General features: G+C 40.0%; 1 protein-coding gene across 1 annotated transcript in view; it reads right to left on the bottom strand.

Moving 5' to 3' along the window:
* Positions 1–10,482: 10,482 nt before the first annotated feature.
* The window catches only part of LOC145898815 (uncharacterized), a 64,450-nt gene continuing 62,099 nt past the window's right edge, over positions 10,483–12,833 (bottom strand). The window contains exons 152-155 of the mRNA XM_082987443.1: positions 12,318–12,511; positions 11,941–12,026; positions 11,597–11,791; positions 10,483–11,337 (exon numbers count right to left, since the gene is read on the bottom strand). Coding sequence (XP_082843569.1) covers positions 11,319–11,337; positions 11,597–11,791; positions 11,941–12,026; positions 12,318–12,511 — 494 coding nt within the window. The 3' untranslated portion in view covers positions 10,483–11,318. The remainder of the gene's footprint in view (positions 11,338–11,596; positions 11,792–11,940; positions 12,027–12,317; positions 12,512–12,833) is intronic.

Genomic DNA, 12,833 nt, shown 5'->3' with positions numbered 1-12,833 from the left:
ATTACCAATTGGAATCACTGAACAAATTTTCCCAAATTATACACGAATAGAAATGCAACTGGCTTCCTTGGCATTGCTTCATGATCTCATATATTTATCGATAAGTGTATTTGAAAGGTTTAACTACGAGTTGATCAATGTTAAAAGCATAGTTGTGCCTCATGATAAATTACCCAGCAACATGGAATGTTTACCCGCAATCATAACACATGATTTATCAAAAACTCCATGAGGCATGAACGGCACTACAAACCAAACGGCAATGCAACAGCGCAAGTTTCCAAGCCAAAAAGCACAGAAATAGACAAACGGTGTTTTGACTTAAACGATGGCAGAAGCTATCTTTAAAACGTGTTTAAGTGCCTCCAAGCAGACTTACGGTTGTACCGCGCCAACGCTAGACTTTCGCTTGAAATTTGCCGTGACCGGTGACCTTTGACCTCTCATGGGTCCTGGGACCTTTTAAGCTAGGTCTAATTCTTTGGGGATTAACACCAAGTGCGGCATCGGAGTTTGCGGCAAATACCTGGCGGGCTGTCAAGTAGCTTGCTGGGGCGGAAAGTGTTTTCGAGATACGAAGGTTAATTGCAGTTTGGGTCCACGCCAAGAATACTTCATTGATTTTTACCTGGTGGAGTGCAGTTACACAAAACGAAGACTTATTTGACTGGGATTTTAATGGACAAGGAATGTATACAACACGACGTTTCATGGCATATACTTCGCTTACCGAAAGAAAAAGGACAACGAAAGTCGATCAAAAGATCTTACGAGACTTGATTGTATTCATCACATTGTGAATTGCGAAGATGGATTTTAGGGAGTGTGCAAGATTGATGTGGTGACGTGCTTCATTCAACTAATTACAACAAAGCCTAACGAGCGAAGTAATTTTGCAAAAACGGCCTGAACGATTTTGTGCTCATCTAACTTTATTACATTTTCTTATCACAATGTGCAACATCTCACCACAAACAGCGCCTTTTTATGAAAGCACTCGGTCGTGGACAAGTTAGGTACACAAACAATCCTGATATCTGATTTTACGCACAAATCAAAAGCCGTTTGTCATGTAGGTATATATAACAGTTTTTATGCATACAAAACCATCTTTGTAGTCGCAAGTGCTGCATACAATGGCACAATTTACCATTAGAAATAAAAGTTTTAACCAATAGAACACAATCTATGACTTGCAAATTAGCAAGAAAACGAAACGATACTCCATTCATAAACATGTGGTGCTTCTTCGCCATGACGACATGTGCTTGCACGACAAACAGCGGTTACAGGAACGTGCACTGTAGGTTTTGCGTTGCAAGTCAGTATGGTTTGACGGTTTTCGTAACTTTACACTTTCATAAACTAACGCACCAAGGATATTCTTGCACACAACCCACTCAGGCTTAGACCGTGGAGAAGCATGAGTTGCGGCGACTTGCACAGGAAGGCACAAAACAAAGAACTCGTTAAACCCTTGAGCCGCACTAATCAGTTTAAAAACGCAGATAAAAATCTACGCACGAGCGCGACGACGGCTACTGCCGAACTCGCATGTAAAATTAAACTAGTTCGGGGCTCGGAAACTTCGAAAAGAAATGCCATGTTTGTGTTGGTCTGAAAAAACTGGAAGCAAATTTCATGGCAATTAGATTAATTATCCCCGTCGACATTAGGCCGGGGCACGCGAACCTGATTTATCATGAACCGCTCGCTTGGGGCCCTCACGTCAGCCATATTTGAGTAGTAGACCGCAAATTGCCCACGAAACTTGGACCAGGCTTTCCATTCAAGCCCACAACAAACATTTTAAATGCTGAGCAAATTTTTCAGGGTGACTTACTAACTAAAATGTTAGAAACTTTTTCCTGAACCAACTCAGTTCACATTGTGAAACTTCAACTTTTAATCTTTTTTTTTAATTTGTACTTTTGACTCTGAAAAATCTTTCTTAGATGAACTATATATGCAGGTTCGAACACAACATACTGCACATTAATGCCAAAAAACAAAACATCTTCCATAAATTTTACGATAAAGCAAAGCTTTTCGCAGTTTTTTAACCGGCCTCCACCGGTTGCACAATAACCGTTTCCGCCCAACCCATTTGCAACCGAAGGTAACTATCTTTCTAGCAAAAAATTCTTCCGCCATGACGTCACGACCCCCCACTAGCAGGCCGCGAACTGCGCAGCTGCCCGTTAGTTGCCACAACAACCTCACGTGACCTCGAAACAAGTGCATGACAGCTTTGGTCTTGTCTGCATTCAAGTCTCAGAACAGCAAACCTCAAACAAAAGACTGGAGCTAAAAAGTTTGATCTTCTGATCAGGCCTTTCGCTAGACTTGGAAATTACTACCCACAACAAAAGTAATAAATTTGTATAGGCTAACTATTAACATATTTTTAGAAACATTCACCCTGCTCTACAATGTACGTTTTTTGTGATGTACAATTTCTTACTCTCTTTTCTCAGCAAAACGCAATAATGGCAGCAACTACAAAATTTAACCCACAGAACTATGAGGTTCTATGCTCTGAAAATTCTCATAACAATGAAATTATACCTCTTCGAATTGATCTGTTGTCGCTTGCCTTGTTACTTTCAAACGGCCGCCTCTGTGACGTAACAGTCCCGATTGTTGCGTGTGAACGGTAGCTGGCCAGCTGTGGTGTACACCTGTTGAACATTGGAGAGCTTCCAGGCCCCCTTTTGACACCTCGGTCGTTGTAAGACAAAGGGTTTCCACTCAAGAAGTGTTGAGCACTTGGGAAACCGGTACTATTGGACCGCTTGACGACTCTTTCGGTTTCCCATGGAAGTGGTTTACCAATATTTGTTTGTATTAATTTAAATAGTGGCAATAGTAAAAAAAATATTTTTGTGGAGCTTCACGAAATTAAAACAAATTATCACCTGTCCAACGCAATAAAAAAGAGTTTAGAGTTTTATTCACTTGTTGCAAATAAAAAATAATTTAAAAACCCTTTAATGGATTTAAACATTGTGAAATATGTGTGGCAACATAAGCAAATAGTCTTTCGTGGGAAACATGTAGGCTACTGTGTTGACTTTTAAACGTGAGAATCTCAGTCGTAAGGATTTGCAAGATTACGGGCTTAAAGCTCGCTTGTGAACGAAAACTTTAGGCGCGGAACAAAAGGAGTTGTATTTAAAATTTTCCTGCAAACAAAAGCTATTTTTTGAAACAGTACTTTCATTTGTCTTGAATGCTCAACGCATAACTTGCGTTTTAACAAAGTAACCCCGGCGCCAAACACATCCCTTTTCCTGATTGACACCCCCTAACGACAGTCACTATGTCAAACCGAGATGTGCGTCACAATCAAATTACGTCACACTCGAGTCCAGGTGTTCGAATGTCATGGTTGTCGGAAGAATTGAGTTGATCGAGTTCGGGTGATTAATAAACCATGAGTAGTGGAAAAGATCTAGTGTTCCACTTAGCTGGAGTCTGGAGTACCGGTGGTTTTCCCATTGGTCAGTAGGCATGGCTACACAATGTAATGTTTAGTTGTGACACAATTTAACTATAAATTTGTTCACTGCATAAAACTCACGACATGACGCGTTTGAAAATCTGTTGTTTTTTTATTTCCAGTCGCCACAGATTTATTTGAAGTACTTTTAATTTGAAAAAAGGTATATCTGATTGCGGCACGGAATTTGACAATTTTTATGAAATCGAAACACATCTAATTAAATAGCATTTATTCGAAAAAAGGTATGAACAAATTGATCAATATGGGTTCATTGGTCCCAAAAAACGAAACCTCTTCTCAACAAATTTGGTATCTGCAAGACTAAAGTGCTTCAAGGTCTAAACCATAATAATCCAATTAAGACCAGATGCCTATCTGTTTAAACAAACTAATCCCTGCGTTGACACGTGGATGTTAACCAGACAGAAAAGAAAACCACTTACGCAAAAATACCTGATTGTTTTAACATGTTTGTGTTTTTGTGATAGTGTGTCGTGTTTCCGCGGCCATTCTGTTTGTTCTGTCGGTGTGGTATGAGATGTTTTCGACATAAATCGATTAGATCGTTTATTTAATCAGTACCTTGTGTGGAACCACTTGATGTTATCTCCAGGATGAGATAATAATCAACCGAGAAGAAAAAGACTATCAGTAAATATTTGGGAAACAGCAAGATACCATGGGATATCCAGCAAGAGCCTAAAATCAAATACTTTCTCTTCACGAAGGGTGTAATTTAAAATCGTTATTTTACAAAACACCTCTAAAGTTTGAACATTGTGACGAAATAATGCGAATTTCGCGTGCTGGTTCTATCCCTCCCTGTCGTGCGACCAACCAATCGTAAAGCATGGCTTGTTATGGCGTAAATTGGCCAACAAGTTGGTCGGAAAAAATAACACCGATCTGAAACGTCTTGTTTGCCGTCTTCAAAGGTTGCCTGTTTAAATTTTTGTGTATTTTGTAACTTATCAAATGCGTAATGCGGTAACTCCGGAATTATTTTCTAAACTCTGTAAAGAAGAAATAAGCAATATAGGAATACTTTGGCTTCTAGCGAAGGCGATCTGTTTGCATACAAGGAATTCAACCTGCCAAGACTAGAAAGTTGCCAATCCATCTTCTACAGCCCGAAACACCAGGAAAAAGTTTTACATTTTCGAGGAAAACAAGCAGTTGATGTCTACATTAGGCCCGGAGTAATTTTGTTGCAAAACCATTTCCAAAAACATGTCGATCAAGGATCCGCATTTCTGAAAACAAAACTTCTCTTCGAGGAGGCAGAGGAATTTTCACAGGTCGTCAAGCAACCAAAGGACGACCTTCGGCAACCCAGTGTTTTCCACGACTTAGTTCAAACGTCACAAAATCCCGCACTGCCCACCCGATACACGGGTAACACGGCGATAGGGTGGGAATGGAATCCGACCAATCAGGTTGCACTTGTGTGCGCACTGACGCGTGACGGCCGAACGTCTCACATGTTTCCACTTTGTAACCGCGCATCAAATGTGCGTGGGAAAAACTTTTGAAGTCGCGCGCCTCGTCAACCCGCTAGAAGGACAGGGGTCACGTGACTCGCTTGTGCAAGGTGACTCGGTGCGTGATCCGAATGTAACAACACTGTTTGTAATTAAACAATCATGAAAGGTGTTATAGCATGAAGCCAATAATGTGTTTTCTGTGAGCTGCTTACAGATGGCCACTGTTTCGACCTATGAGGGCTCATTAGTGCAGCTGGTGCGACAATCTACAATAGTCGGCAAGATCGTCCGTAGTCACACCAAGCTGCTCTAATTTAACCTTATAGGTCGAAACAGTGGCCATACGTATGCAGCTCACAAAGTTCTCTGGTATGTTGTATTGTACTTTACTTAGCGGTCCTTGGCAAAACGTAAGGTGTGCAATGAACGAACTGTCACAACGTTTCAACGCAAATTGTTTGTTTTTTTCCTGAATTTTTTCACGAGTCGTCAGTTCCACGTTTTTGTTGTGGATTTCACACAAACGCCCTGCGAGCTCGGGGTAGAATAAAACAAACTTGTTTCACCATTTGTAATTTCCGACTAAAGTTTTTGGGACTATTAGGGATAAAATATTCTCTCAGAGTTAATTAACACTTGTTAATTACAACCAAAAATAAAACTTCATGCACTCTTACAGCAGGGTTAATGACCAGTTCATGTTTAACTTTATATAAGAAACCAATTTCGCCGTTGAATTCACCGAAAAGAATAATATTCTCGACTTTAACTTCAAAATACAAAGAAACACCAACAGCTGTTGTTGTTTTCTCAGTTTTTTCTGCCCGACTGCAAATTTGGAAACGTCGCATGAAACGGAGTCTTTTGTTTTGGAGCCGAGCCCATGAAAACGAGCCCCACACACCTCTTAAGGACCCCGAATTCTCGAGGTGGCAACTTAACCCGTTCAACCCCACCCATAATCACGAACGCGAACCGCGCTTCGACACTAAGGGTTGTCACGGTTGGATATGAAAAACGTCAAAAACAGTTTAAAATTGTGTTTAAGGGTGTTTTTTGCGACGGTTCGCATAGAAGCTGTGTTGCGAGGATTATTGTCCGGGAGTGGCAGGAAAATTGTCGGGTCAATACATGAGAGCGTCGTTGTATATTTGCTCGTTCTCCTCGGGTCTTTACCGGGACATCCTGCCTGTGCCAACCGCCGCTTTGTGTTGGACTGTCCCACGCCCTCGAAAATATGCCAGGTTCACTGTGGTCCGAAACAGTGAAAAACAAAGGGGAAGTTATGGTTTGGCGTAAAATTGTTACAATGAAATGCTATAGTGGGTCGCTTGATTCAGAAGTAAGTTTAAATTTTTATTTCCTCGTTAAGCTGTGTGAGCAACCAACCTTCTCACATGTTTTTGTAATAATTAATACAATGTGTTTTGTCACAGGAACTTCACTAACAGTTATAGTATTCAAGAAACCAGAGACCGATGCGGCGTACTGTCGAATTTAAATTAAAACACAATGTACTCATGATTTTACTTTAAAAGGCAAATTGTTGACCTCGATTATACGTGGCCACCAAATATTGTCCTACCAGGAACGCCTTGAAGTCAAAGCAGGAGACAAATATAGAACGAAACTTTGATCTAAAAACACATTGAAATCCCAATCTTGTCTGTTTCGACCACAACACACGAAAACCGTTTCCGCTCGAACCCTCCCACACCCAGCAAACAATTTTTTTTAATTTCCTCCCTCTTGCCTCCAAGTTCGATGATTTGAGAAGCTTTTAAGGATTCCCCGGGGTTGCATGTTTTACGACCACCCACCTGAGTTGTTGACGTTTTTCGCGAACCCACGCGTGACTTTGGTGCTTTACAGTCGTGACATCATGGAGCTGGCGAACGTGTAACAGGTGTGTTCGACGCTCGATGACGACCACCACCGAAGAGCACAATAGTTAATAATGTTTATGTGCGGAGGCGTTCCATATTTCATGAAAAGAATTCATGGAGCGCTTAGGGCGAGTGCAATGGAGAATTGGTCCTTGTTTTTACACTTGCTAAAAACGCGTTGAAAGAAATGTCAGTGATGAATTAACAACATGTTGTTTAGTGCTTTTCAGAATCATTCTGTTACATAAGGTTTAACGATTTTCACCTTACGTTTAATTATACAACAATCACGAAAACGTTTATTGCCAGTTTAAATTAGTCAGCTTGGTATTTAGGACAAATATATTTCGCCTTAAAAAGCATCGTCATTGTCTTTTTAAATAGGATCCGTTGTTCAGTACTTTGTGTTACAAACTTCTCATTTACAGGTTTCTCAGCGAAAGCTACTTTGCAGCACCTTGAGCAGCGGGTTCTGCCAAGCTAACGCGCCACGTGATTTCAGTATTATTCGAAAATAAAAGCCATCAACACAATAGACCACCCAGCTAAACACCCCTCCCCCCAACCGCACAAACCTCGGTTTGTTGATGTTTCGACGCGATTCGCGAGCCATCCGCCGGAACAGTGACGTCAATGAGAGATGTTATTGCTCTCTGCCCGGGATTCAATTCCATCTCGCGGTTCGTTACGACCAAAAAGGAATCATTCTTCGGCCTTGGGACAATCGCGCCCCCCGCATTGATACGATGCCATACAAACTCATGGGGCACGAGGTTATTAAAAAAGCGACCTTTTATGCCAAAATGGGTAGGAGGTATAGTTTACCCGGAGGTCATAGGCACTTTGAACTTTGCCAATTTGAACATTTTAATATATCAAGATAGCCCAAATGACCAGTCTTTGTTTGTCTTTTTTGCCACTAAGTAATTGTTCTTTGTTGCATTTCAGAAAATAGTTGGACTAAGCGCTTCATAACTGCAATGTTGCAAGAACACTGCAAACCCATAAAAGAAATAAAGTATTGTTGTTTGCTGTCAGTCTTGATGGTAAAAGACTTGAGGAACCAGCTTAGGTTTATTCAAGAAAATAAAGCCCATTTATCCAACGCAGTTGTGACGCAAATCACATCAAAACAAAATTGAAGTTGTTATTTTTTGAATCTATTATGTTTAAAACGTCAATACCTGTCAATCTACTTGGTGCCTTTGATCACGTTTCGTGCTATTGACCAACAGCGATCAATGTTGATTTCCCATGGTTTTGTTCAGTTTCAGTCAAAGCGATTCTGCGTAAACATGAAATTGAATAAAATATATTCAAAAAACTTTGTTGTTTATGGCTGTCAGGGTTTTCGGCAAAACATCGTAAAAACATGCCGAAAAGTTGGACTTTAGGATGTAAAAGTATAACTGGTTAATATGAACACACATTCTCGGTATTATTATGTTTGTACTCATTATTTCCTGTACTTTTGTGCTCTTGGAGTTGGCAAAAAAATTGATAATATATTTTTTTGAAAGCATTCGCGAGTTCCTCTCGCTTCACCAATTGTATTTATATAATTTTATTCTCAGTTATTTTCACAATTTGAAATAAAATGGTAGATTTGTAAATATTTACTCCGGTTGCTGCCACCGCCAGTGCTTTGTATGAAGTTTATTAGACCAGGGGTTCAATTCATTTCATTTTAAAACCATTACCGTAAAAAGCAAGCACACCTTCACATGTGACTAATTCCACATCGTCGTTACACAAACCCTTAATACAAGAATCAAAGGCAGGAAACGGCCAAACATACATTCCTTACGATATAAAGAAAGAGAAAAGCTCATTCGCGTCGTGTTGTTTAGCTAACGGAGAACACCTGTTCGCACACTTGTGCGTCAGTAATTTCCCAGCACGACAAAGTGGCACAGGAACCCAGGGCTGGTCTCCTATGTTACCAATGCGTTGGCGTTTTATTGTGGCCCTTCTCAAAAAGGCGCGAAGTACAGAATTTCTCACACCTCCGCACAATAGGACGGCGGATCGTCAACGTCTCAAATGTCGTATCTTCACCGAAGAATGCGACACCTAGTTGTCTCTGGTTGCAGGACTTTTTGCTTGTATCGCACGAGTATCCGCTATAATGTTATGTTGTGCTTATGTAGTTCCACTGTTGGAACAACACACAAGAGGTACGCTTCCTGAGAATTTTGTAAAAGTTACTTCTAGTGTTTTGCATTGGATGCCAACACCAAACAAAACTTGCCTTGTGTTGGTATTTGATAAACCGCGAAGATACTTGCAATATTTTGTCGATGTTACCACGCTCGCTGGATGGAAATGACCTTTGAAGGAACACGCATATGCAAAGCACACAGGTTACTACCACAAAACAAATTAGTCACATTAGTTTAAAGAGTGTCTATGGCGATTAAATCAACACATCCACCTACAGTGTGTAGTTGGGCACTTTAACTATTTCAATACGAAAACAGGGAGTGGGCAAAAATGTAGGGTTCATGTTTGGAGAGTAAAGTATAACCTTAAAATACAAAAATACGAATTCTCATTGGGAGAAATTATTTTTATGTGTGCAGTTTTTTCGTAATGAAGACAAGTTTCATAAAGATGCAAAAACAGCCAGACGTAAAGTTGGACGCCCCTGCTGCAGTATTGGACCGGGAAGATCACTTTAGAAGAAGGTTGTTGCCACGTGAAAGCTTTCCCCGCCACAAAAGACGCACCTGCCAGTGGTATCGAGTTACGGGGAGCATTGCTGACCCATGTGTGTCAAGACACTCCAGGAGTGGCAGGCATCCGTTTTCACACCGTTTCGCCGGTAATTCTTATCGTTACTTTTCACCACGCTTGCTGATGGATGGCTCACGTGACTAACGGTCACCTTCGGTGCTTGACCCTGTTGACCTTGCACTTGCCACACGTGTTGTCATTGCACCAAACGTTTTTCTGAAGTCTTTGAAACGTGATTGTATCAAGTTTATGCCTGTCGGTACCAAGCGACGTCTCATCTGGACTCAAGTTAAGTTCGCAAATTTGCCAAACTCTGATACAGGTTTTTATTGTTCGGGTTGGTTTCTTTTACTCCTTATATGAGAAATCCAACCCGGGTTTGAGGTGGTTCGTATTCTCACGCACTGGTGCGGTAAACACGCTTAGTAACATTATTTCTTAACATGCATCTGGGTGAGTTGAGTTTTTTTAAAACGTAGAAACCTTAAAAATTGATCGCCAAAAGTCTAGTAGGTACTGACGAAAATGTTTGTTCAGATTCAAGCCCCCAATAAAAGGGAATAACTCACAGGCGACCTCAAGTGTCAGATAAATTTGTGAAGGAATTCTCAACATCACATTTTGATTCCAAAAATTTCTGCAAAATCTAATGTTAAGCAAAATGCGTCGTGGCGAAAATCAATTCAACTGCACGTAACTCTACATACGATACGTCGGTCAACGTAAGAAGAAATAAACTATTACAGTATCGTATGTAGGCTTCTTGCATTACAAGATTTAAAACCAAAGGGTGTGAAAATTTCAAGTTACCTCGTGCTACATTTCCATAAAACTGTGTTGACCCAACCACTCTTATAAAACAACCCGAGTATCGTGAGTGCGATGTATTTATTTCACGCCTTATCTTTAAGCTACAGTGTAATAGTTGTAACATCTACATACTATGCAAAATGAACGACTTCACACCAAAATACACAGCGAGTTTAGTGACGGTAAATAAATACAGTGAGTTCAAAACCACGTACTCGGTAGATAAAAAAGCATTACAGTGATGAGTTACAGTGTGCAGTGGTTGCTGGAATCTGACGTCAATCGACCAGCACAAAATGTAAGAAAATAGATATTTGTCTGTACAAATAAACGTGTTACTGCTTCATGGTAAGAACCGAAGTTCAAGGCTTGGCCACTGCTTAAGAGTTTTATTTAGCAACAAGGAAACGGGACATGATATTGGCGTGCAAAAAGGAATACCAAAATATAAAACTGCAACCTTTATAATAAATTAGTGGTAAAAAGACATTGATAAGTGTTTTGAGTCTTAGTCAACAGAATAACCAAAACAGTCCTATTTTTTAGGAATTATTCTAATGGACAAATCTTCCGGGTAATTATAGCGTGCTGGCCACACAAAATGTTGCAACAAAATACGTGTAGAAAAAAACAGGTGTTTTAGATGCATCTATTTAATACATGGAATAATAAGTTTGGGTGGCCATCTTGTGATTCGTAATACAGTGGATGAATTATATATTTACAGGGTATTAAAAGTTGAAATTGTAAGAGTTGGAAATGATTAGTGTGATGGCCTATGGGGGGTTAAATGAACCAAACACACACAAAAAACATAATTGCACAAAAAAACAAAACAGTGTGAAGCGGTGAAAAAAATCGAAGTGGTGAACTTTGGCGACATCTGGTGGGTGAAGTTTACTGTGGAGTGCGCAACCTTTGTGATAAAATAAAGCAAAAGGTGAAACATTTTGTGGTGTTAAAAATTTAGCATTTAAAAAAAAATAATACATGTTACCAAATGTCAAATCCACACGTAATTCTAATGCAAACAATCTTATGAGAAATAACGCAACAAACTTTCATGGTCCCAACAGCATATTAAAAGTGTATTTTTTGATATTTTGACCCTCTTGTCCTTAAACAATAGTAATTTACATACTTTAATATCTTTCTTTTATTACAATTCACTTTACCTTCTCTGTACTTCAGAGAGTCTGATCTGCACGTTGTTCAGTCGGTTCCTGACCGTCACCTCATCCGGTCGTGGGTCACGTGATTCCAACTGACCGTGAAGGTCAACTGCCTCTCGCGTCAAGGTCACGAACTCGGTGTTGAGCGCGTCCGAGTCGCCAATGTCTGGATATGTAGAACTCCTGGTGTCAGGTCGTCTGCAAAATATATAACAAATATTTTTCACTACTGTTAATTTCACACGAAGAGACACGAAATCTGACGAAGGTCAACTGGCATGTTACTGTGTACGTCACAATACGGCATTATTGCGAACACTTGTGCAAAACCGGAATCAGTTGGTTACCTTGTAGATTGTGAAGTTGACGGTGTAGGTGGGGCAAGAGTCGTCAACTTCTTGTCGATTTCATCCAAGGTTCCGTCTCCCTTCGCCTGGACAAAAAATTATGTTTTAACAAAACTTTCATGCTTACAACGTAAATGAATTCGTCTAAGTAAGTTGTTGAAAATCGCAAGTCACAATTCATCAAGAAATCTCAATAGTTTGGCTAAAAACCTAAACATATGAACAAAATGCACGCACTTTTCCGCTACGCCACTATTTGAGCTTAGGGCATGTATATTTGCATCATATCTATTATTCGTGTTATCCTTCTTTAAACTTATTGTTGCGTATAAATTCGTAGTTTACCAACAACTAAACCCAACCCACAACAAACTGACCTGGTTCAGTTTAGTTTCGATCTTCCCCAATTCCTGCCGCACGGTGGAGCTAACTGCCGTTTGTGAATATTTCGCCAATCGCTCATCTACTGCCCTCTTGTGGAAAGATCGGCTCACGTCAAGTTTTTCTCGGTCTGGCAGCTTCACGTCCAGCACGTCATCAGTAATGTCACGTTTTGTCACGTCATGAGCACCTGAGTCATAAACACAGTTAGTTTATTAGAATCATAGAAGTTGATTCGATTATAGAATTATCATAGATTCGAAGAGATTTTGAAAGTGAAAGTTATACTTTATACAGTATTTAAAAACCTTCTTTTTTTTCCTTTAGCCACAAATCAGGAGGTTATACCAGCAAGTATTGAAACATCTCATTTAGATAAAATATTTGCAAACCCTATTATTGCCACTATCTCCCTAGTGGGCATTGTCTTGTCTTACCGGGGACACTAATTTGGTACGATATGAAGTTTATATATTAAAACAGAACGTCGAGATTGAAGTTAATGGGTTTAT

This window comes from Ascidia mentula, chromosome 4 (genome assembly GCF_947561715.1).
Source record: "Ascidia mentula chromosome 4, kaAscMent1.1, whole genome shotgun sequence".
Lineage (NCBI taxonomy): Eukaryota > Metazoa > Chordata > Ascidiacea > Phlebobranchia > Ascidiidae > Ascidia > Ascidia mentula.
The sequence above is the reverse complement of the archived record's forward strand: the minus strand, read 5'-3'. Positions and strand labels throughout refer to the sequence as shown.